The sequence below is a fragment of the Coenobita brevimanus genome, chromosome 21, assembly GCF_032717465.1.
Source record: "Coenobita brevimanus isolate Jiangsu-jjx chromosome 21, ASM3271746v2, whole genome shotgun sequence".
NCBI lineage: Eukaryota > Metazoa > Arthropoda > Malacostraca > Decapoda > Coenobitidae > Coenobita > Coenobita brevimanus.
Window position 1 is genome coordinate 27,541,035 of NC_136974.1, and position 27,294 is coordinate 27,568,328.

The following is a 27,294-nucleotide window of genomic DNA, read 5'->3' on the forward strand; positions in this document are numbered from 1 at the left end:
GCAGTTCTAGAGTCATTGTTAGTTCTTGTGAAGAGAAGGTTGAGGGTAAAACCTCCATCCACGAGCATCTTAATTTTACTGTTTTTACTCAAAATGTCTGGGATGATGTCGAAGTCGTCCAAGGAAGAGGAAAGGCCTGTCACGATCATTTTTGGCAGCATTTTCTTGGGCTCTGATATGCAAAAAGTGCCATCAGAGCCAATATGATCGTTCTGTACCTCAACCGCTTCACCTCTGGTCTCTGCTGATGGAAACTTCATTACTAGCCCACCAGCCCTGGTCTTCAGGCAGCTATCAACCAGTACCAAGTCAAGTACACCTCTGATGTCTTCAGGTTTCATTTGACTCGTCAGAGCATCAACACCGCTTTCTGGTTTTACAATCAGTACCTGTTGACTATGGATGGCTTTTTTTCTGATCATGAGCACTGATCTTAACCATGCCCCTCGGCAGATCCTTCCCATCCCCCACGAGAGACCCCCAAACCGTATCTGCAAATGACTTGGCCTGGTCTTGGGTGACAACCATGGGTGATGAGACGTTGGTCTCTGGAGACTCCAGTCTTACCGAATTTTCTGACTAACCGGAAATGATTGCAAAAAAAAAAAAAAAACTATATTACCCCCTAAATAGTCGCAAATTGTATGTGAATACTTGTTTATTAACACTAAACTAAAGAAGCATTTATAAAGCAATAAAAATATAAAGCAATAAAAAAAAACAATAAGAGCAATTTGGTGCAGGTCATAGGCTAGGCTAGGACAGGAGGTTGCATAGATGGAGAGGTGCAATAGTCACTTCATTACATAAAGTTCTGCACTTATTTACTTCACTTTACAATAAATTAAACTTCAATGTAACACCTGGAATATCGTTTCATTCGTTTCATTTTTAAAGGCTCCAACATGCTTGCATGCGTCGGCCTTGGTCACCTAATGGCGGCTCTCCATGCTGCACAATCCATTGCAGCCTCCCTGTTCAGTCCCTTAACTCTGAGGTCACACTTAATGACCTCGTCCCATGTCTTTCTCGGTCTACCCCTCGTAACCCCACCCCCAATATTAACACTTCTCATCTTCCTCACCCAATTATCATCCCCCATCCTCTCCACATGTCTAAACCATCTCAATCTACCTCTCCTCATCACAACACCAATACACTCCAGTCCCATCCTACCTCTCAACTCTTCCATTGTAAACCCAGCCCCCCCAGACCTTGGACGCAGGGACGCACTACACATCCACCTAATCATTGACATTTCTGTACGTCTGAGCCAACGAATATCCTCCTCCTTCACTGCCCAGGTCTCACTACCATACAGCATTACGCTCCTAACACATGCTGCATACAAAGACCCCTTAGCACATAGGGAGAGTCCTCTCAATGTCAGGAGAGGCAAGAGCTCCCTGAACTTCTTCCAACCACTTCTCACCCTAGCCACAGAGCTAGCTCCAGCCCCACCTCCAGCACACAACATGTCTCCCAAGTAACAAAACTCTTCCACACACTCAAGAGACTCACCAGCAAGTTCAATCCTTTCACGTCTGACAATCACCACCTGCTCTCTCCAACACGCTGTACACATAAAATCAGCATTATCTTGCAGTCTACCTCTGATACCACTACATCTCTTATGCACCCATTTATCACAAATACCACACAAGATGGAATTACTTCCCACGCCCTTGTGGCAAACTGCACATGGCCACTCTCCCTTGTCTTTGACAGTACCGCCACCAACCCTAGATATCATCACTTTTGTTTTATCTCCATTTACCCTTAAGCCCTTGAGCCCCATATCATCTCTCCACTTCCTAAACCTTTCCTCCGCCTCCCTTTTGCTCTCTGCAATCAACACCAAATCATCAGCATACAACAACTCAATGGAATCCGTTTCTAAAGTCACATGAAAGGGGTTCAAGTACCATGATAAACAACATGGGACACAAAACTGACCCCTGATGACAATCACTCAAATCTCCACTCACTCTTACCAGGGTGTGAGCACCCACATACATAGCCATAACCACCCTAACCAGCCACTCCTCCAAGCCAAGCTTTCTCATTGCCCACTTCACCACCTCTCTAGGGACTCTGTCAAAGGCCTTTTCCAAATCAACAAAAACAAAATAAAGGTCCCTTCTCCTACCAATATATTTTTTCTGAAGCTGTCGAACAATGAATATGGCATCAGTGGTCCCCCTACCTGGCATAAACCCAAACTGCATCTCATCAATATTCACTCTTTCTCTAATCATACCTTCTAAAAATCTCTCCATTACCTTCATTATCTGATCTAAAAGCTTTAAACCTTTATAATTTCCTCTTTCCAGGGCATCACCCTTCCCTTTATACACATTTACAATAACACTCTTCAGCCAATCATCTGGGACAACACACTCATAAATAATCCTATTTATCAGGTCAGTGATTAACCTCACCCCTATATCGCCTGAGGCCTTCAACATTTCATCAGTCAACCCAGACACACCTGCTGCCTTCCCCACCTTCATCCTGCCTACTGCCTCACTCACAGTAGCAGCATCAATCAAACGCCAAGGACCAGACACTGGATCTGCTGGATCCAAACCTTCCCTGTCCCAGTCAAACTCCTCATTCAACAACCGGTTATAATGCTCTCTGCATGCATCTTTAATATCCTCATTGTTCACCACTACCCTTCTTTCATCATTCTTCACACACTGCTCACCTATAATATCCCGATTATCCCTCTTCACCTGACTTGCCACCCTAAATATCATATTTTTCCTTTCCCCATGATTTAGGTTATCAAGTAAATGTCTCTATGACTCAGACTTTGCCCTGTATACCTCTCTTCTAGCCCTACGTTTGGCAGCCAAATATTCCTCTTTGCTACCACCCTTCTTCCTTTCCAGAAAAGCCTTCTTTTCTCCTTAACTGCAGTTTCGACACCCTCATCCCACCACCAAGTTACTTTATGTCTTGGTGGTCCTCTTGTCCAACCGCATGTTACATCAGTAACTCTCAAGAGATTGTTCTTGAGGGCTCTGTACTGTTCATTAATGCCTCTGTCTACAGCTCCCTGTTCAGCCACCATTCTCCTCAACTCGCTATAGAAGGCATCCCTTACTACTTGGTTTTTCATCTTCCATATTTTCCTCCTAGGTACATAAGTCCTCTTTTTCATCACTTGTTCTTTATGCATCATATCACAAATCAATAGTTTGTGCTGCTGCACACACTCCTCACTTCCTATAACTTTAACATCCCTCACTAACCTCCTATATATAATAAACAAAAATGTAGCACTTGGAATATAAGAAACTAAAATTTAGCACTCAGAATATAAGACACTAAAATGTAACCCTTTGAATACACACTAAGTCACACCTCAACCAGAGTTTGATTTACCAGGAATTCTGCCTTCTGCAGGGTCGACTTATTGAGGTTTTACTGTACGTATCTGTATTTTTTTCAGTGAACCAAAGCTTTTATGAACCATGCCTATGGTTCAGGAAAAGGAGGAGAGAGTGAGGCTTTCTCTTGGGCAGAAACTGGTAATAATTGAGAATATGAAGCGCCAGCCGTGATGCTCCCCAGCCCATGTGTCACCCCTGTATCACCTTGAGTGCTGATGAAGGGTGACTTGACAGTGACTAAACCACACCCAGGCCTGACACAGATTTGGGGGGGTCAGTATGGCTACCTGTGTCAAGCATATTTCTGCAACAAGTGCAGTACCCCTCCTTTCGGAGGTCAGCCTTACTGTAGTTTACTATCCCTATTTACTAGATGAATAAACACTAAAAAACAAGAACTCACACAATTCATTAAACAACAAAACATACACAATGTCATCGTACAAGAAACAAAACTACGCAGAGCACAAAAAACACCTACATTTCATAATTTCACCACCATTAGACAAGACCAGGCCGATGGCAGTGGCAGTGGACTCATCACCCTGGTACACAAATCCATCAACTTTTCAGATACTAGTGCACACACAAAGTCACTTCTCCCCCCACATGACACCTAAGCAGAAATACAATCAGTTAAAATACGCACTGGTAACAAATCACACATAACAATCACCAATACATATATATTCCCCCCTCAATCGTCCCCTACAATACGACACAATTACTCTCCACAAATACACCACATCACCAACATACCCAACATTATCCTGGGTGGTGAATTCAATGCCAAGGCATCAGCCTGGCATGTCAACAACCCTGACACAGACAGAGGCTGGTACTAAAATCCCAAAATGATTATCTTTTCATACTCAGTAATCTCCATCAACAAACCCATATCCCACACCAAGCCCTCTTCCTCTAATCATCCCCAGACATACCGTTTTGCTCCCCAAACCTCACCCTCACAACATCCTGGAGAGTGGTCAAAACCCTTGGCTCTGACCACCTCCCAATCATCATCACTACCAAAACCAGAATCACCTCAGCTGGCCACAGACACAAACACTAATAATTATAAGTGAGCCAACTGGGAGGCCTTCACAACTGAAACAGAACAACACTTCAAAACATTAAATAGTACATCCATCACAAACATCAACATTGCTGTGCAAACTTTCAATACTATCTATCTATCTATCTACTGCCAGACACATTAATTCCATAAGAGGTGGCCACAAACAAATCACCTACATGTTGCCCTGTCCCCTGCCATTTCCTTGCCCTGTTCCCAGTTCACATCCTCCTCTCTCATATACCTCTCCACTCCATCCCTCCATCTCATCCTTGGCCTCCCCCTCCCTCTTCCCCCCTTCCATCTCACACATATACACTCCTCGTCAGTCTCTTGCTCTTCATCCTCCCCACGTGTCCAAACCACCTCAGTCTGTTTCTCCTACCACTTCCACATCCACACCACAATGCTCCTTCACTTCCTCATTTGTCAGTCTCTCCATGTGACTCCACATGCTCCTCTCAAATAACTCATTTCCACTGCTCTCACTCTTGATTTCTGTCCCTCCAACAAGGTCCAGGCTTCACTTCCATACGTTACAGTTGGTATCACAATATTGTCATGAAGTAGCTTTATCACTTCCATGCTCACTTCCCTGTTTCTTATCACTTGCTTTCAAGGAACCAGCAACCTTCCTTCCCTGCTGCACCCTTTCAAGCACTTCATCCTCAAAACTTCCACCATTACTCATCACACTACCCAAGTACTTAAACGCACTCATATTTTCCATTTCCTCCTCATCCAGCTTCACTGTACATTGACTGTCTTCACTTCTCTCAAAGACTATAACTTTACTCTTCCCTACATTCACCTTTAGATTCCGTTTCTTACACACTCTCCCAAACTCATCCACCAAGCCTTGCAACTCCCCTTCATCTTGACTTAACAACACAGTATCATCTGCAAACAAAAGTACAAGTAGTTTCCAAACACTGCCCTCTCTCACTAGAGCTGCTCCAACATCCACTGCCCTACCTTGCATCTCTTTTATAACCCCATCCATATACAGACTGAACAAACATGGAGACATGACACATCCCTGTTTCAATCCAACCTTCAAACAGAAAAATTCACTCAGTTCACTATCCACAGCACTGCTGCCTTAGCACCCTCGTACATACTCTTCACGGCCTTCAACAACTTCCCAACTGCTCGATATATTCTTAATACTTTCCACAATCCTTGTCTATCCGCCCTGTCATATGCTTTCTCCAAATCCATGAAGGCCGCATACAACTTCTTTCCCTTCTCTAGAAACTTTTCCACTGAAGGTCTATGAATGAATATCTGATCTACACAACCTCTTCCCTTCCTAAAACCTCCCTGTTCTTCTCCAACTAATTCCTCTGTTATTTCCCTAACTCTGTCAAGAAGTATCCTACCATATACTTTTCCTATTACACTAAGAAAACAAATGCCCCTATGATTATCACACACTTCTTTTTCCCCTTTTCTTGTGTACAGGGAAATAATTATACCTGACTTCCAATGCTCTAGGACTCTACCTTCCTCCCAGGCCATTCTGCACATCTTCAACATCCATTCTACTACTATCTCTCCCCCATGATTCAGCCTTTCACCACACACTTCATCAATTCCTGGGGCTTTCCCCATTTTAACTTCCAATACAATTATTCAGAATGCAGACAAAAGACATCCCTAGAGGCAAGAGAAAGAGACACAACCCCAACTTCACACCAGAAATTCAAGGCCTCATCAGTCAAGGGAACACACTACGACAATCCCCAACACCCCATACACAGGACACCGTACAACAAATACAAGAACTCAACACTCAAATAAACAATAAAATATCAGAAAAACAAACACTAAATTGGAATAATTATCTCCAAACACTTGATCACAAAACAAACTCCAGCAAACTCTACAAAACACTAAACAGCATCACACTCTCCAACAGCAACACTACACAATCACACGCTGCTATCACAACAACAGACACCATACCTTCAAACAAACAACAAACAAACACTCTCATCAATCACTTTTCACGTCAGCCATCTAAACCCCAATAACAATACCGACGTGTCATCCGACGCAAGAGCCAGTTCCCCACAGACCCAGACTTCGCACCTTTCACTTACAACCAGACGAAGCACATCATCAGCAACCTTAACCCCCTCGAGCACCGTAAGTTTTCTGTAAGCGTGTGTGACATGATCAGAGAAAATGCCACGAGAGCAGGCTAGACTGTCACACAAAGGAAAACATTCCCATGTATTTTATTTGCTATAATGGTATAAATTGTATACCATCATCTTCCCTGATGTTTATACTACACGATAAGCTAATAAAAACACTCAGAGTGAAAGTACTGTAAAAGTACCAAAATGAGGTGAGAATACTGTTGTTCAACAATGAAAATAACCTTCCTACACTGTGACACAAAACTTTGCCTGCATGATGCAGGAGTTTAACATGTGTCTAGATGCAGAATTTCAGGTGCTTTCACATGGTGTAGAAGGGCTTCTGATACGACCAATAGTTTTCAAGTAAATCGCCAAAAATTGCACCCCCCCCCCTCCCCCGAACTAAAAACCGAGAGAATGCTGACTATCTGAGAGAGTTGGCCTGGAAATAGACACCCTCCCCTATGACGCACCAAATATTGACGCATTTCATGCTAAAACATAAGTTTTGGTGAATATTTTTGTCTAAAATTGCCTAATCAGCATTCCTTCAGACAGCCACTGCAAGTGTGTCATAGTGCGTCATCACTTTCTCTTCAGACTAAAACTGTTTTGACTCGTATTGAGTCACGGTGCGCAAAGGGGTTAAGCACTCATCTGCCTGTGGACCAGGCAACATATGCAAAATACACTTTAAACACCTTGGACCACAAGGCATACAAGCACTCACCAACATATCAAACTACAACTACTCATACAACATAATACCCATCATCTGGAAGCATGGCACTATCATCACTATCCCCAAACCCAACAAAGACCCCATGTTACCTTCCTAACACCGTTCCATCACACTCCCCTGCACCCCCTCCAAAGTCACCGAACGACTGGTATTACAACTAGTTACATCTTACATCCCCCTAGCCCCATCACAATATGGTTTTAGGCCACTACACTCCACAAACACTCTTCTTACAGACCTTACACAGAGAGGTTTTTGATGGCATCAATTCAGCTAGGCCACCACACAGAACACTCCTAGTCACACTAGATATTAGCAAAGATAATGATGCCATCCCCCATCACAACCACACAAACAAAATACAGTATTCAGCACAAACAAGCACCATCCATCCATCCAACATTCAATCCTATGTTGCTCCATAAGGAGCATAGGAGCCCGGGGCTAAGCAGATTAGTCCTGACATTTAAGATGAGTGTGACCAGCTTCACTCATCCCTGTGTGGCATTACGTAAGCAATAAACCCCAACCACCCCTTGGATATGAACTTTCACTGGCACAATAACACAAAAACATGGCTGGGAAATTATTTAGCATGCAGATGTACACATGTAACATTTGCTGGTCAGTCATCAAACATCAGAAAGTTCACAAATGGATCTGTTTTGTCCCCTACTCTCTTTAACCAATACATGCATGACATACCCACACCCTACACACCACAAATACACATAGCTTCCTATGCAGATGACATAACACTTGCATGTATACACAAAAACACAAACACAGCCACACACGTCCTCCAACCTTACCTCAACACACTACACGAATGGTTCACCACAAACAGGCTCAAAATAGCCCCAGCCAAATCTACAATGACCCTTCTCACAAACTGGACAGCAGAACAGTCACATTCCACACCTCATCATAAACAACATTCCCCTACCACACACATACACACACACACACACACACACACACACACACACACACAAAATCTTGGGTGTAACATACAATACATCAATGTCATTTAAACAGCACATCACAAACATTAAAGATAATTAACACTAAGTCTCAGTGCTTTAAGGTCACTTGCCCAAACAACATTTGGACACAACAAAGAAACCACCACCACAGTATACAAACAATATATATACATTCAGTGATGAATTATACAAGCCCTGCTTGGGCTTCTAACCTCACTAAAACACACTACAACATTCTACAGACCATACAGAACAGGGCCCTAAAATAATCACAGGATGCACAACTACTACACCCATAAACCACCTACACCATGAAACCAAAGTCCCCAAAGTCAAGGATCATCTAAACATGAGAGGCACACAAATTCTCGCCACAGCCTCCATGAACCCACACCATCCACTACACTACATGGCAGCACATCCACACACACCAAGAAACATCAAAACATCATCCAGCACATGATATCATACACAAATATTGTCATCTCTCCCCCCTCACCCGCCTCAGACCAGCTTTCAGAAGCATATCCATACTCAAATCATTCGCCGCTCCATTCAGTCACAAAGACAACACACAACTGCATGCATGTCCTCCTGATATCCACCCTTTTGAAGCCTATCTCCCTTGTGAGGACAGGGTCCACCTGGCCAGACTGAGATGTGGGTATCACCCAGCCCTCTTGAGTTATCAAAAGAGGCTGGATGACTCCGTCATTGACGCCTGTCCAGGATGCAACACAGCACCCCACACTATTAAGCACATTATGGAAGACTGCATTGCACACAATCACCAGTACCAACAACAGAACATACACTCCTTGAGAGCTCTGTGGGAAAGCCTGGTCTTGGCTGTGGTCTTCCTTAGGGACTCGGGACTGTTCGGCCAGATTACCTGGGGAACAATTACTACTACTACTACTATACTACAGTATTTAGTACACTATTATCCTCAACTTATTCTTTATGTGTATATATTTTATTAATAAGTCGGTACTGTAAGTATCACTGTAAACATGTACACAATAATGCATTTAAGTAGGGGTATTAATTATGGGTTTAAACTGCTGTGTGTAGCATTAAGAGTTAGCATAGTTTGCTAGGTTTGGGTGTGCACTGTCAGGAACTTGGTTTGACTGTTGGCTTCAAAGATTTAGTAGAAAGTACCTCAAACTACTGGGAAAATTTCCTTGATACTGAACCTTGGTTACTGAACTTGATTTAGCAGAAAATTCATGATAACAGAATGGGGATTGGCTGAATTAGTCCATTAAATCAAGCTTCTAGTGCATGATGAGTTGGGAAAGGAATGACCTTGCCTGAGAGTCTCTTGAGTGTGCGAAGGAGTTTTGTTATTTGGGGGGATATGATATATAATGGAGGTGGGGCTGGGTAAGGAGTGGATGAGAGAAGTTCAGGAGCTGTTGTCATCCCTGACACTGAGAGGGCTCTCCCTCCATGCCAGGGGATCCTCGTACATGGCATGTGTTAGGAATGTAATGCTATGGCAGTGAGACCTGGACAGTAATGGAAAAGCATATTTGTAGGCTAAAATGTAAAGAGATAAACATGATTAGCTAGTGTGTGTAGTGCATCCTGAAGTGACAGCCTGGGAAGGTTAGGATTGTGAATGAAGGGCTGGGTGGAAGGATGGCACTTGAATGAATGAATGTTGTGATGAAAGAAGGTAGATTGAGATGGTTTGGACATGTGGAGATGATGGAGGATGATAACTGGATGTGGAGGGTACGAGATGTGAATGCTGACCTAAAAAAGAACTGGGATGAAGTCATGTATGTGTGACCTCAGGGATAAGGCAATGAGGCTGCTGGAGACTAAGCAGCTGCCATCAGGTGACGAAGGCCACCGTATGCAAGCATGTCAGAGCCTTTATGAACTAACAAACTACAAAAAATTACATTAGGAGAGAGGGGAAACAAAAGCTTACTACCCACCATAGCACAGGAACACAGACACACATGCCAGGTGGTAAGCTGATCATCACTCTCACAATGCTGTTATGGCAACTAGCTTCAATTACATCACTATATATAGCTATTGTAGCAGATTTGTACATTACATCACCTCATATGGGCTAAGGAGACTTAACAAACTACGAAAAATTACATTAGGGGAGACGGGAAACAAAAGCTTACTACCCACCAGAACATAGGGACACAGACACACAAGCCAGGTGGTAAGCTGATCGGCACTCTCACAATGCTGTTAAGGCAACCAGCTTCATTTACATCACTATATATAGCTATTATATCAGATTTGTACGTTACATCACCTCATATGGGCTAAGGAGATTTTCCCCTAATATTTCTTGTACCCTGCAGTCTACCGGTAACACAAATGCATCTTTTGCGGACACACCCACCATATTACAAGTTGTACAAAGGATAGAATTCTAGAACAGACTTCTTCCCATCTCTCATTTTACACAGAGCACAGGGTCACACACTTTTTTCCACAATATTACCATCTTCACACCTACTGATAATGACCTCTGTTTTATGTTTCAGTGTCCTATACCAGTATCACTATAATACAGTATATATGCATTTTGAAGGGCAGTGCTCCATGATTACATGGGTAACCCTAGGTCACCTGAGGCCACTCTTGCATGCTCTCTTGCATCATTCCCATCAGGGCCCTCAACACTGAGATCACTTCTCAGAACCTCATACATTCAAGCCTTTCAGTATCTGTTTATCTCTTCAAACACAGGACATCATTTCAGCTCACGGAAAAACTCCAGTAGTGAAGGAATTAATGACAACTACAGTTAGCCGTTCCCGTATGAAAACTCAAACCTGAGTTAAAAAAAATGTTTGTTGTCACTCATCTTAAATGTCAGGATCAACTTGCCTAGCCCTAGGCTCCTACACTCCTAATGAGGCAACACTGGATTGGATGATGATGATAATGATGATGAATGATAGCAAGAATAAAGAGATAATACCTCATCAAACTGAAGGAGTTATATACATACGGATAAATGAGTGGTACAAATAATTCATGACTGACCTGTTGACAACCTCCATAGAATGCAAAGACATCTCCATATTGACAAGGACACTAAAGTATTCTGTGATCTGGCTCGACTGCATCAGTTTCAACAACACCTCGATGGCAATAAGCGGGTTGTGCTCCACTAGATCTGGCAACTGCAATAGGAGGAAAAAAAGTTATCATCCAGTCTCATATTACCCCTTAAGATATGCAAGGGTCCAAGACTAAGTTACTGTAGTTCGAACCTCTTAAACCTCATAATGTATACAGTATTGTATTCTTACTAATGCTAGATAATTTCTAACTCTTTGAACCCCATGATACAATGCATTTTATTCTAGCTACTACTACATAATTTTACTTTGTTTAGGGGTGATGTTTTGAAGTGGGGGTCACATACAGTTTTCAGAAAACCTTTCACTGTTAGAAATACAGTAATCCCTCTACTTTCCGGATGCCCACTTTCCGGACATCCCCACTAACTGGACATAATCGTCCCGGGATCCAATATTCCCAAAATGGTCGAAACCGCAAAAAATTCGGAAAAAAAAAAAAAAAAAAAAAAAAAAATCCTGCCTGTCATTTGAACTTGGCGCGCACAGTGCGGGACAGCTTTGTTGTGGCGCGTCATTCCTCCAATGTCCGCTAGAGCGCCCCTGCATCCTCCCCACTTTCCGCCTGTCTCTTGTCATAAGTGAACGTCATCATGGCTGCCTACGTTCTCGCTTTTGAGGTGGTGCCTTACCTGCCGCAGGCACTCCTGCTGCTCTCGTGCCTCTCCTTCGTGTGTGTGATGATGGCCCCGCCACCTGAGAAGAGGAAGAGAGTGGTACTGACTCTGGAGAAGAAGCTGGAGATATTGGAGAAAGTAGATGCGGGATGGTCTTCTTCACGCATCCTCCGTGAGTTCAACCTGGCCCGATCTACTTTGTTTGATATTAAGAGATCCCGAGACAAACTCATGCAGTACACGGCTGACTTCTCGTCGAAAGGCAAACGCAACGTGGAGAGGAAGATGATGTTTACTCCCAAGTTTGCTGAAGTTGACCGCTCCACGTTGATTTGGTATCGATAGCAACGTGCTGCTGGTGTGATGGTACGTGGTACGGAGCTGAAGGCTGCTGCTGAGAAGTTCACAAGGCTTCATGACGCCCTAGACTTCAAGGCATCTGAGGGTTGGCTCTTCGCGTTTAAGTTACGGCATGGCCTTACCAACCGTAAGTCTCATGGCGAAGCTTTGGACGCTAACGAGGATGGAGTTGACGAGTTTCGGCACAAGGTGAAGGGCTTGATCGACAGGGAGAACCTCACTCTCGGTCAAGTCTACAACGCTGACGAAACTGGTTTATTCTATCGCTCTTTGCCTACGAACACTCGAGCCGAGGAGACGGAGAAGCGTGTACCTGGCCGCAAGCTCTCCAAGCAACGGCTATCTGCTTTGTGTTGCGCCAATGCTAACGGCATTCACCGGGTCAAGCCCATTATTGTTGGCCGTGCAAAGCAGCCTCGGTATCTTCGTGGGGTGATGGATGTCCTTCCTGTCGTCTGGTACCATTCCTTGAAGGCATGGTTCACAGCCCAGATCTTCAAAGACTGGTTCCACTGCCATTTTGTCAAGGAGGTCATACATTACCAGACGGAGAAACTGGGAATCCCACGCGACCAAGTAAAGGCCCTCCTTCTCCTCGACAATGCACCTGTCCACCCGTACGACAAGGACATGGTGGCTGACAATGGCCGCATTAGGTGCATGTTTCTGCCACCTAATACTACTGCTCTCATCCAACCAATGGACCAAAGAGTGATCATGGCAACGAAGCGCCTATACCGACTGAAGTTCCTGGACGAGGTGATGGTTGTTCTCGAGGACGAGGACGAGTGCAGGGAGGGACGGGACACGTGAGGCCAGCGGACTCTGGTAAACCTTCGCCACTAAAACATCAAGTCTGCCATTTACAACTGGGCCAGTGCATGGAAGGAAATCCCTGTCAAGACTCTAGAAAATGGTTGGTCTCGTCTGCTTCTCGGAATGGATGCAGAGTATGATTTCCTAGGTTTCGACGTCGATGACTTCCATGCACGTCTACGTGCGCACGGTGACGATGTTGATGTGGATGAAGTGCGTGAGTGGTTGGATGACGACGAGGGCGATCCTGGGTATCAGACATTGTCTGATATCGAGATCGCATCTTCAGTTGCAGGTGTCAGTACCCAGCTTGAAGAGTCCGACGAGGACGGTGACGATGATGCGGACTCCTCTCAGCATGACACAACTCCAGCCATCCCCAAGCTGAGCGCACTCCGGGAACACCTAAAGTTCGTTCTCGACTACCTGGAACACCCGGACTGCGACAGGGAGATGGGGTCTTTAGGACTTGTGGAGGAAGTGCGTGCTTTCAGGCAGTGCATCATAAATCGTCAGAATCGTCGTTCCTTGCGTCAATCAACGATTGACAGCTTTTTCAGGCCCGTGACCCCCGCTGTGCCCAGCCCTGGCTCCACTCCGTTGCCTCCCCAAGACAGGCCCTCATGCTCCGAGCCACAGCCCAGCACATCAGCCACGGTGGAGTCACCGCTCGACGTGAGTTTGCATCTATCTTCTGAGTCGTCTGCAGTGGGTACGCCATCACCATGACCCAGCGACGCACCCCTACGTCACCTGCCAGCGATACTCTCAGACTCTGACAGTGATTAAACAGCAAGAACTTCTCCACTAGACCACATGGGAACTTAGTGTTGTGCAGTGAAAGAAAAACAGTGCATACAGTATTGTAAAGAAAGTAGAAATCTGAGTGAAAAGACAAAATTTTTGGACTAAATTTAACATAAATAAACTTGTGGTTTGTTTTGAAATTGGTTTTATGAGTGGAAAAACTTAAAGTGCAGAGTGCAACACTTATTAAGTTACAATGGAGCATGAGACAAGAGCACGCAGTGTGAAGAGAATGGACTTCTGAGTGCGAATGACTAAGTTCGGTGCAAGACTTCATGAACAGTGTACTGCAAGTGCTTCAGGAAATCCTTCTTACTGTCAGAGTCTGAGAGGAGGCGGTTATTCATCGAGATGGCCATGGACTTGCTGTAAGTAGGCAGAATGTTTCATACTGTATTCTACTGTATTTTCCATATTATACTTATCTCAAACACCTCATTTCACTCTTTTATGTCCCTTATTGGTGTGAAGATGTTGTGTCTTAGGTGCTATGCATGTGCAGTAGGGAGGTGTTTTTCTGAGTTAGGCTAGGTTAGGGTCCATAACTACCAGTCCAGGAGCCTGGGACTTGTAAGTACCCAGAATGTTTAATATTGTACGAACCTACCTCAAAAACCTCATTTTATGCTTCTTTTGCACTTATTTCAGTCTTTTATGTCCATTATTGGTGTGATTTGGGTCTTAAATAGGTGCTATGAATGTCCAGAGGGAGTTGTATACAGTAGGTGTTTTTCTGAGTTAGGGTCCATACATACAAGTCCAGGAGGCTGGTGCCCACTATCCAGACAGGACCACTTTCCGGACATGCCTATGGCTCTATTACGTCGGATAATGGAGGGATTACTGTAATTTCAAAATTTAAAACAATTGTCTGTAGGTAGCAAATACCAGCTACAAATATATTACCTGATTCAAGGATTTCCTGTGTATGAGGAAACCATTTACTACGCTGAGAGGTAACCGTATAACAAATAATGACGCCTGGTGGTTTAGTGGGTAATTAAGGTGTCAATTGGATTGAGCCTGTGCAGGTTTATATCCAAGGGGTGGTTGGGGTATACTGCTCACATAATGCCACTCAGGGATGAGTGAGGCTGGTCCCTCTCATCTTAAATGTCAGGACCAACTTGCCTAACCCTGGGCTCCTACGTTCCTCATTAGGCAACACAGGAGCAGATGATGATGATGACGATGATGATTCAAGGAGTTAAAGAGGTACTATTATTCCTATACAAGGTCTGTCCAAAAAGAAATTGAACTTTTTATACAGCACACCAACTAACTGGTGTTACATCATCATGACAGGAGTGCTGTGTAGTGGCAACTTTGAGCTTTAGTCTAACAATAGCCACATCACGCCTCGTCACTTTGTCATTGTGCTACACGCTCGAGTAAATGTGTGTTTACTGCACTTGATGATGTCTTCTATCTCTTTTACCATATGAAATTGGCAACATTTCAGGGTGGATTTCAACTTGGAGGGAGGGGTGGGGGGAGTCAGCAGGGGCCAAATCCAGAGCGCAAGGCAGCCAAGAGATGACAGTCATCCCACGTTTCACCAAAAAGTCATGGATACGGAGTACAGTGTGTGCAGGTGCATCGTCATGGTGTGGCATCCAGGTTTTGTTTGTACGTACTTGGGCCTATTCCTCTTCAGGACTAGCTTCTGACAATCCCTCTTTGCTGAACTTTTTCAGTGTTTCAATAAGAGAGAGAGTGGGCCAGCATGCTCTTCAATACAAGTTCTCCTAACAATCAACACCAAAATTACATGCACATTAGACAGCGAGAGAGGATGCACATCGATTTGCCTCCGTTACTGGCCACTGTTAACTGCTACTGGCCACATCTAATAGTATCTTTATATGAGTTAAGCTCTGTGCTAGGCTAAATTAAGTGATGTTCTAATAAAGCAGAAAAAGTATAAGCAAAAAAGTGTTTTCCAAATAAAAGAATACTGTACATCAAAATCAGCGCATCAAAGGAATCCGCTGATACAATGCAATCATCGGCTAGGTGTCATCATATCGCCAGGCGGGTAGCAGGGAGGTGCTAATTTGTAAAATTAACCTTCTGTAAAATGGATTACTCTGGAAAAGTATCTCTAGTAGGTGCGAAGAGAAGGGAAAAAAGAAGAAAACAGAATAATGAATACACAGAACTGGGTGAAATGGAAACATATAATAAACTAGTGAAGAAAGTATATGAATTGGAGAAAACTTTTCAAATGGAAATAGAGGCTATCAAAAAGGAACTATGCCTGCAGAAGGAAAGAAATGAGGGCTTAGTAATGGAAATAAACAGCAAAGACACAACAACAGATGAGCTGTCAGATGAGAGAGATTCAATAAGAAAGAAAATGAGTGAGATGGGGAGTACCGTAGTTAACAACGAGATATTTCTGGAAGAATTAAAAAGTGGGGTTGGTGGAGGATTAGTGCCCCTCCCTGTAAAACAATTAACTCTAAGCCCTTGGCCACCCTGTTTGGGATACATGGCATCTGGCAATGAATGAATGAAAAATAGAGACAATTAAGCAAGCAAGAAGTCTGATAGACCAAAGCAATGATAATGAACAGAAGGTAACTTAGGCAAATGAAATGATGAGAAACTGCACACATGAAGTTCAAACTACATATGCTGAAATAGTTAAAGAGAAGAAAGAGATAGAAAAAAAGGTTGAAGAAAAGCATAAGGAAGGAAGTGAAAGAAATTATAAGAAACAACCCAAAGCTGATTAAAAAATCGGCTGAGATAAATAAATCTACAGTAATCACTGGTATAGATGATGAAGAAATAAGACACAAAACATCTAATGACCAAAAGGAGATGGTAAATATAATGAACATATTGAAGGAATTATCAGTGGATATCTGTGATAAAGATATAGAGGAATGCAAATGGCTAGGGAAATATGACAGAATAAGTCAAGGCCCCTGAAAATAACCTTCCAAAGTGTGAACACTGTAGAAGAAATATTAAAAAATGCTAACAAACTCAAGTAATCAGAGGATTTTAAAAATGCTTGGATAAAAAGATGCCTACCTCAGAAGGAATGGGGATTACTAAGGGAAGGGAGGGTAGAAGCAAAAACAAAAAAATGAGGAATGATCAGAGGAAGACAGGAGTAAATTATTTTACAAAGTAGTAGGGTTACAAGTGAGAAAGTGGTTCATAAACAACATGGATTAAAAAAAAAAAAAGGAACGTAGCACACTCAAACTATGTCAAAAATGTAAACATGATGATGATGATGTACTCAAATGTAGATGCAATGGTATCCAATTATTAGAGATAAAACACTCTTCCAAAGAAAAGGAACCTTGTATTATTTGCCTTACTGAAACAAAATTAATCCCTGGGATATCCAATGACACCCTAAATTTTGAGGAATACAAGATATGGAGAAGAGATGGATTTTTTTGTGGTAAGTGAGGGCACTTACCATCCACTCACTCGATGTAGTGCTGTTTTGGGTGTCTGCCCTTTCCTCTCTCCCATCCTTCCTCTTCTGTCTTTCTTTCCTTCATTCTTTCTTCTCCCTTCTGCCTACATGTGACTTTACATTTCTTCTCTCTTTCCTTCCTTCATTCTTTCCTTTTCCTTCTGCCTATGGGTGACTCTACATTCAGTGACAAGCCAAATGGTTTCCTGTACACCAGGAAACCATTTACTATACTGGTTGGTAACCATATAAAAAATTATGGTGGTTTAGTGGGTAATTAAGGTGCTTCAGTCAGACTGAGACCGTGTAGGTTTTTACCTATGGGGTGCTCACGTAATGCCACTCGGTGATGAGTGAGGCTGATCACTCTCATCTTAAATGTCAGGACCAACTTGCCTCGCCCCAGGTTCCTACGCTCCTTATGGGGCAACATAAGATTGGATGATGGATGGCTGGATGGAAATGGATTTTTTTTTAAAGGAGAATTTAAAATAATAACAAAGCAAAATATCCATGTCAAAGAGATAGAACATGATATACTCTCACAAGTAGAATTAGCTGTAGCAGAGATCAACACATCTGAAGGGAAAATAATGGTGGCTAAATTATGATGCCACCCCAAACAAACATCTGGGAAAGAGGTGAATATGAAGACTTGGCACAGAGTACAATACACAGTTTAAGGGGCCCTACAACACAGAATGGAAGAGAAATCTGAAAGAATTAAATTAACTGGAGATTTCAACACAAAAATAAATTGGAATACTCTAGATGTATGAAGCTATGAAAGCTGTTGGGATCAAAAGCTCCTGGATTTTGTACAGTTTTTCCTAACACAGCATGTAAAGGAAAACATCAGAAAAAGAGAGCTAGAAGATCCATCATTAGATCTTATATTTACTAGGCAAGATAGTGATATATCACCCTCCATTCAGCAAATGTGACCATGCAGAATTAAACTGCATATGATCAGTGTTGTAAACCGTAGGGTAATCCAGCTTCATTTCCTGGTCTGCTGGGCAGTAGGGTAATTTTACAAAATCTAAGCAGAATGTAGGGTAATTATGTCTTTATGGTATAAGTGATACCTACTTTGCAGCAAATAATAAATGATATCATATATGAAATGGGAATAAACTAAAAAAAAGATGCTCATTTAAAAAATTCTCTCTTACCCTCTGGAGTCTATTATGTCAAAAGAAAAACTGCTTCAACGATCAGGAATAAGTCGACCATCATTTTAGAAAATGCTTCTTGTAAATTTGGCACTGCATAATGTATCTATGTATGCATCTGATAATGTAAAAAATTCATTCATTCATAGCCAGACGCCATGTATCCCAGACGGGGTGGCCAATGGCTTAGAGTTAATTGTTTTGCAGGGAGGGGCACTAATCCTCCACCAACCCCACTTGACACGTAGGGATGCCAACAGCATCTGGTGTTCCCAGGCGGTCACCCATCCAAGTACTAACCAGACCCAACGTTGCTTAACTTTGCTGATCGGACGGGAAGCGGTGTACTCAACGTGGTAAAAAATCAATAGAATTATTTGTAAATTAAGATTGGGCGGCTCCAGCATTTCTGTTTAGGGCTGAAAAAGGATATAAAATTAATTCTAATAAAACTTTAAGGATGCTTATTTCTTTTTAAAAAAAAGCTTAATTTTGATTTAGAGAGGCCCTACATCAACATTATATATTCAAATTATTATTTTTGCAGGAAGAGATTACAGTATACTCTACAATATTATTCAAATTATTATTTCTGCAAGATAATATTTTAATCTACAATTATATTCCATTTATTATTTTTGCAGGAAGATAAGGTTTAGGCCAAGTCTTGCATTAATCAAGAGAAACCAAATTTTTTTGCTGTTGCTATATACCAGTATCATCATCTTTATCATCTGGATCTCCTTTCTCATCCTAGGGCAGGGTGAGGAGTAGCACATCTAGACAGCCTAAGTTTGCAAATACAATGGGTCACACTTCCATTCACTCATCATTCAAGCCCCCGGAATCCTGGCTCTATATGACAGACCAAAAACATTCACTACATTCTGCAGCTTCACATAAACGTATCCAACAGAGTCAATCTGGACACCGTCACGATAAAAAAAGAGTGCCAAATCCCTGATCATGCACTTCTCACAATATTCATCCAGCCAGCTCGATCTCTTGTCAGTCCTCTGGCCTCACCGACTTCCATACCTCTCTTCCTCTTACACTCATCCACCAAATCCCTCCACCTTCTCCTTTGCCTACCTCGCCTCATTCCTTCAAATTTGCTCAGATATACCTTTTTCACAACTCTGCTGTTATCCATTCTCTCCACATGACCATATCATCTCAGCACACTCTCCTCGATTCTGGTGTCCACAGACTTCTTCACTCCACATCTTTCATGAATCACATTATTTCATATCCTATTCACTCTCTGTACTCCACATACATTCCTCGGCAGTCCCATCTCTACTGCTCTTACTCATGACTTTTCATTTTCATGCTACACCATAGCCTCACATCCATATGTTAACCCCTTAAACGCAGGGCGTCACTTTCGTGACGCTCGGGAGCAAGGGATCATACCGCGGGGTGTCACTTTTGTTTCATTCATTGCCAGACGCCATGTATCCCAGACGGGGTGGCCAAGGGCTTAGAGTTAATTATTTTACAGGGAGGGGCACTAATCCTCCACCAACCCCACTTGACGTAGGGATGCCAACAGCATCTGGTGTTCCCAGGCGGTCACCCATCCAAGTACTAACCAGACCCAACGTTGCTTCTGTGTTATTTTGAATTTGCCCAGGCTTTCAAGTGGTGGCTTGTATCATCTATCAGTACTACCAGTGTCCAGCTATATTCTGTTCTGCTAATGTCATCTGTACTCCAATCCACTGTTGACAATTTGGTCATTCTTCCCCTGTCCTTGACTCCCCTCCTTACCTCCCCTCCATTACCCTCTCCTCCCGCCTGCCCAGCTGCGCTGCGCTACGCAAATCCTGGATGGATTTTTCCACTCATTTTATCCATTGAAATGTGCCCTATGCCTTATTCTTATACAAAGTAATATATAAAAGAAAGAGAAAAGGTAATTGATACTGCCATACATCTGGAATGGGCTGATTATCACCTGGCAACACCCCTTGTGCACTCGTTCGCTAATTTTCCCTGTTTATTTCCCCTTGAAATATGCCGTATGACCTATTCTCGTAACAAAAATATACGTAAAAAAGGAAGGGAGAAGCCTAAGTGATATTTACATTCACCTGTAACTACCTATGTATTGTCTAGATTTCCTGCCAATCATTTCATAGCATATAAATTAGCAGCTGTCACCACACTGACATTGTCAACCCTTCGCTGCCCCTAGGTCACATCATTCAGTTTACTGTACTGTCGTCTTTCAAGGTGAAACCATGTCGGATTCGTGTCTGTCCAATTCCGCCGCTTCTTAGCCACCTGCAAAGGACCCTGTGACCCCTACCCCTACTAAACCTCGTGTGGGAAAGGGTAAAGGGCTAAGTGACTCTGCTGTGGAACGTGAACTGGCTAATTTATCAATGATAATAATGGACAGTGACTACAATCTTTCTGGTGACTATAACAATGCAAGTGGAAATGTAAATAATGTGTAAATAGCAAGTGAGAGCAATGAATGTAAATATAATTGAACAGTGGAAAATAGTTTTATAAGTTACTGCAAGTGACAGTGCATAACATAGTGTAAATAAAATTGAAATGTAAATAATGTAAATAAAATAGAGAATGTAAATAGAATTGTATATAATTAGTAATATAAGAATCCATCCATCCATCCATAGCCCGATGTCCTAATCCCGCAAAAGGGTGGCCACAGACAAAACATCTCCAAGTCGCTCTGTCACCCACCATTTGACTACCCTCCCCCCAACTCACTCCCCCCTCCCTCATATACCTCTCAACTCCATCCCTCCACCTCATCCTCGGTCTACCCCTCCCTCTCCCTCCCTCCACCTCACCTACATATACCCTCTTAGTCAGTCTTTCATTCTCCATTCTCTCCACATGTCCAAACCACCTCAGTGTATTTCTCCTAAACTTCTCAACTGCATCCATATCCACCCCACAACGTTCCTTCACTTCTTCATTTGTCAACCTGTCCCTCCATGTCACTCCACATGCTCCTCTCAAGTAACTCATTTCTACTGCTCTCACTCTTGACTTGTTCCCCTCTTGCAGGGTCCACGCCTCGCTTCCATACGTCAGGGTAGGGATCACAATACTATCATGCAGTGACTTCTTGACTTCCATACTCACCTCCCTATTCCTCATCACTGCTTTCAGTGAACCAACAACCTTCCTTCCCTGCTGTACTCTTTCACGCACTTCATCTCCCAAAGTTCCATCCTTACTCATCACACTACCCAAGTACTTGAATGCACTCACATTCTCCATATCCTCACCATCCAACCTCACTGTATATTCTGTGACTTCATTCCTCTCAAACACCATAACTTTACTTTTGTTTACATTAACTTTCAGCTTCCTCCTCCTACACACTGTCCCAAATTCATTCACCAAACCTTGCAACTCCCATTCATCTTCACTCAACAATACTGTATCATCAGCAAACAGCAACACCGGAATCTTCCAAATCTCACCCTCATTCATCAGAGCCACCCCCACATCTACTGCCCTACCTTGCACTTCCTTTACAACCCCATCCATGTATATATTACACAGCCATGGAGACATCACACAACCGTTTCAGTCCCACATTGAGATCAAAGAACTCACTCAGCACACCATCCACTCGCACCGTAGCCCTAGCTCCTTCGTACATACTCTTCACAGAACTCAACAATTTCCCCTCCACTCCATATATTCTTAAGACCTTCCACATACCTTGCCTATCTATTCTGTCATAAGCTTTCTCCAAGTCCATGAAGGCAGCATTCACTTTCTTTCCCTTCTCTAGATACTTCTCCACTAAACATCTTAGAACAAATATCTGATCTACACACCCTTTTCCCTTCCTAAATCCCCCTTGTTCTTCTCCAACTAGCTCCTCTGTCATATGCCTAACCCTATCAATGAGTATTCTACCATATATTTTACCATTCACACTAAGAAGGCAAATACTCCTATGGTTACCACATACTTCTCTCTCCCTCTTTCCTTTGTATAAAGGAACAATTATACCCGATTTCCAGTCCTCTGGAACCCTTCCCTCTTCCCAAGCCAATCTACACAACTTACATATCCACTCCACAACAATCTCACCCCCATACCTCAGCATTTCACCACACACTCCATCAATTCCTGGGGCCTTTCCCAACTTCATCTTCTTCATTGCTTCCACTACTTCTGCCCTATGATCTCTTCCTCCCTCCTCTCATCTCTTCTTCTCCCAGCCACTCCCCAACCACTTACACTCACACTGCTCTCACTCTCTACATTCAACAAATCCTCAAAGTGCTCCTTCCATCTCCTCAATTTCTCTCTCTTCTCCACTAACAATCTATTATTCCTATCTTTCACTCCCCTACTATTTCCCCTTTCACAGTCTTACTTTCTTTACCTCCTTCCAAAACAATTTCTTACTCTCCCTCCATTTCACACTCAGATTCCTCCCAAACTCTTCATCCACTTTCTTCTTACTCTCCTTCACCAGTCTCTTCACCTCCCTTCTCCTGCTCACATATACCTCTCTCTTCTCTCTCTCATCTTCTCCCCTACCTCTACTCGCTAACCATTCACTATATGCCTTCTTCTTTTGTTCTACAGCTCATTTCACCTCATCATTCCACCATGCTGTCTCTTCCACACTCTTGCATCTCCTCCTCACTCCACAAACCACCTCACATGCTGCGCCTATCTATTCCGTGAATATCTTACATACGACTATAAGAATACGAGTATAAATACTTGGAGTAATGCAAGTGAATGTGAAAGCTTCGCTGTAGTGTGTTTAAATACTTGGAGTAATGAAAGTGAAAGTGAAAGTTTCGCTCTCTACGCTAGTTTACTGAACGAGAAAGTGAATGCCTGGACTGAAAATAAACTACTAGTACTAAAAGAAACATATGGATAAATGTATATTTAAATAAGTGTAATAAAGTACTAGGAATATAAAGTGTGAGTGTGTTTATAAATTATAAATGACAGCTCCGCCTTGGGGAACGAGCGTGGGTGGAAAGCTCGTATGTGCTCGTAATTTACGTTGCTTTCACTTTTTTTTTTTTTTTTGAATATCGATTCAAAACTACGGTATTTGAAATTCATAGAATAGTGTTTGTAGTTATAATATCAGGCAGTGGTAACCATATTACTGGGTATCGGGAAGTGTAAAGTGGAGACTTCGTTACCCAACTTCAGAAGTCTTCACAAGTCCTACGGTAGTCGATGAAGGCTCAACAAACATCCCAGGAGAAAGCTGAAAGTATGTGCCATAAGCTTATGTAATTATAATATTCTAGGACTAATAACTGATTTTGGGCAAATATTTTTAAAAAGTCAGTCAGAGCGCGATTTTCCCTGCAGGACGCGCACAGCACACTTCCAACGTCCCCGCGGTTAAGGGGTTAAAGTTGGCACTAACACTCCTTCAAGTAATCCTTGTGCAGCTGCAACACTCAAGCTTCTGTTTCTTATCAAGGCCTTCATAGCACCAGCTACTTTTCTCCTTGTGTCACTTTATACTTTCCACTTCTTTTGGACATTTTCCTTTCTTTTCTATCACTGTACCAGGTATTTGAACTCTCTCACCAATTCCAGTCTCTCTCCATTCACTGTAACATCACACTGGGATTCACTTTCTCTCTCAATAACCATCACTTTACTGTTTTCTACATTTACTCTCAAGGCACGATGCTCGCAGACATTAGCAAAACTCTACACTAATCTACAAAGTTCTTGTGTGGTATTTGCAAGTAGTACTTATTCATACCGGCATATAAATAAGAACAGTAATAGGAGGAGGCCGTAGCACGGGCCGAACAGGGTAGTACTCCCGAGGGGAATGGGAATGCTGGTGATAGGGAGAGCTCCCGTCTCACTAGCTATCTAACCATCCCCCTTTGCTGATTTTTTCAGTGTGACAGTAATATGTAGAGTAGACCAGCATACTCTCCCAAACATTTCCTCTAACTATCTATGCACTACACCACATGCACTTTACATTTCACACAACGTATCCCACTACGTTACAGGGGTTGGCGCCAGCAAGGGCATCGGCCAGAAAACTTTGCCCCCGCTACCTAGTGGCGGACTTCTGGGGGGAGGCATGGCGGGGGTTCCGCTAGCACAGATCATGGGTCCAGGGCGAGATGGGGCTCAGGCCTGTGCTAGAGGGTACAGGGCATTGCGGTTCCCAGGCTGCTGCTTCCGCCCAATAGAGAGGGGCCCGAACCTGGGAGTAGCACCCCAGGAGGCTGCCCTATCAGTGGGTGCATAATGGCGGGATAGTTGCAGTGCCAAGGCGCGCTTGGAGGGTGTCCCTGCAGCTGACCTGGCAGGGTGCCCCGAGGCCACTACCACAGCCACTGGTAAGCTGGTGGGCTAGGGGTCCCAGATTCATTACCTGGACCTGGGACTGTGCAGTGAGTGGGGCCTTTGGTATGTCTATCCCCCTTTATTAATACTGAAGATGACAAAACAAACTAAGTTTCAAAGCAAGCCTGAGGACAGTAAATCACCCAAGGGGATGAGGGTGGGTTCCTGGAATGTGGGAAGTTTGAGGGGAAGAGCGGGGGAAGTCGTTGAGGCATTCAGTAGGTGGGGGGTGGATGTGGCGTGTTTGCGGGAAGTCAGGAACAGGGGTGGATCAGCCAGAAAGATTGTTGGGAAGGACTGTTGCTCTAAGTTGTTTTGGCAGGGGGGGACAGACGGATATGGAGGTGTCGGTGTGATGGTTGCGGAGAAACGGGTGGAATATGTTATGAATGTTTTGAGAGTAAGCGATAGGATATTGGTAGTGAAAATTCTGTTGGGTAGAAATATAGCTGCGATTATATTGGCATATGCTCCACAGGCAGGATTGGATGAAGCAAAGAAAGATAGATTTTGGGACGATTTAACACGTGTAGTGGATGGTATGCGGGATGATGAGATAGTGATTTTGGGAGGGGACTTAAATGGTCATGTAGGTGAAGCAGCACAAGGTTATGAAGGAGTGCACGGGGGATATGCGTATGGTATAAGGAATGCAGAAGGGGAAAGGATACTCAAGTTTGGGGAGGCAACGGACATGATTGTGTGCAACACATATTTTAGGAAATGAGACAGTAGGCTAATTACATATGAGTCTGGGGGGAAAAGCAGTCAGATAGATTATTTTTTGGTTAGGAGGGCCAGTAGGAGGTTAGTGAGGGATGTTAAAGTTATAGGAAGTGAGGAGTGTGTGCAGCAGCACAAACTATTGATTCGTGATATGGTGCTTAAAGAACAAGTGATGAAAAAGAGGACTTATGTACCTAGGAGGAAAATATGGAAGATGAAAAACCAAGTAGTAAGGGATGCCTTCTATAGCGAGTTGAGGAGAGTGGTGGCTGAACAGGGAGCTGTAGACAGTGGCGTTAATGAACAGTACAGAGCCCTCAAGAACAATTTCTTGAGAGTTACTGATGTAACATGTGGTTGGACAAGAGGACCACCAAGACATAAAGTAACTTGGTGGTGGGATGAGGGTGTAGAAGCTGCAGTTAAGGAGAAAAGAAGGTTTTCCGGGAATGGAAGAAGGGTGGTAGCAAAGAGGAATATTTGGCTGCCAAGCGGAGGGCTAGAAGAGAGGTATACAGGGCAAAGTCTGAGTCACAGAGACTATTACTTGATAACCTAAATCATGGGGAAAGGAAAAATATGATATTTAGGGTGGCAGGTCAGGTGAAGAGGGATAATCAGGATATTATAGGTGAGCAGTGTGTGAAGAATGATGAAGGAAGGGTAGTGGTGAACAATGAGGATATTAAAGATGCATGGAGACAGCATTATAACTGGTTGTTGAATGAGGAGTTTGACTGGGACAGGGAAGGTTTGGATCCAGCACATCCAGTGTCTGGTCCTTGGCCTTTGATTGATGCTGCTACTGTGAGTGAGGCAATAGGCATGATGAAGGTGGGGAAGGCGGCAGGTGTGTCTGGGTTGACTGCCGAAATGTTGAAGGCCTCAGGCGATATAGGGGTGAGGTTAGTCACTGACCTGATAAATAGGATTATTTATGAGTGTGTTGTCCCAGATGATTGGCTGAAGAGTGTAACTGTAAATGTGTATAAAGGGAAGGGTGATGCCCAGGAAAGAGGAAATTATAGAGGTATAAAGCTTTTAGATCAGATAATGAAGGTAATGGAGAGAGTTTTAGAGGTATGATTAGAGAAAGAGTGAATATTGATGACATGCAGTTTGGGTCTATGCCAGGTAGGAGGACCACCAATGCTATATTCATTGTTCGACAGCTTCAGGAAAAATATATTGGTAGGAGAAGGGATCTTTATTTTGTTTTTGTTGATTTGGAAAAGGCCTTTGACAGAGTCCATAGAGAGGTGGTGAAATGGGCAATGAGAAAGCTTGGCTTGGAGGAGTGGCTGGTTAGGGTGGTTATGGCTATGTATGTGGGTGCTCACACCCAGGTAAGAGTGAATGGAGATTTGAGTGATGAGTTTTCTGTGAATGTTGGTGTGCATCAGGGGTCAGTCTTGAGTCCCATGTTGTTTATCATGGTACCTGAAGCCCTTTCACGTGACTTTAGAAACGGACTCCCGTGGGAGTTGTTGTATGCTGATGATT

At 43.3% G+C, this 27,294-nt stretch overlaps 1 protein-coding gene and 1 pseudogene across 1 annotated transcript in view; both read right to left on the reverse strand.

Annotated features, from left to right (window-relative positions):
• Not11 (CCR4-NOT transcription complex subunit 11) overlaps positions 1–27,294 on the reverse strand; it is a 191,012-nt gene that overhangs the window by 43,510 nt on the left and 120,208 nt on the right. The window contains exon 8 of the mRNA XM_080266707.1: positions 11,385–11,524. Coding sequence (XP_080122833.1) covers positions 11,385–11,524 — 140 coding nt within the window. The remainder of the gene's footprint in view (positions 1–11,384; positions 11,525–27,294) is intronic.
• On the reverse strand, positions 18,954–19,074 carry LOC145392331 (5S ribosomal RNA; annotated as a pseudogene).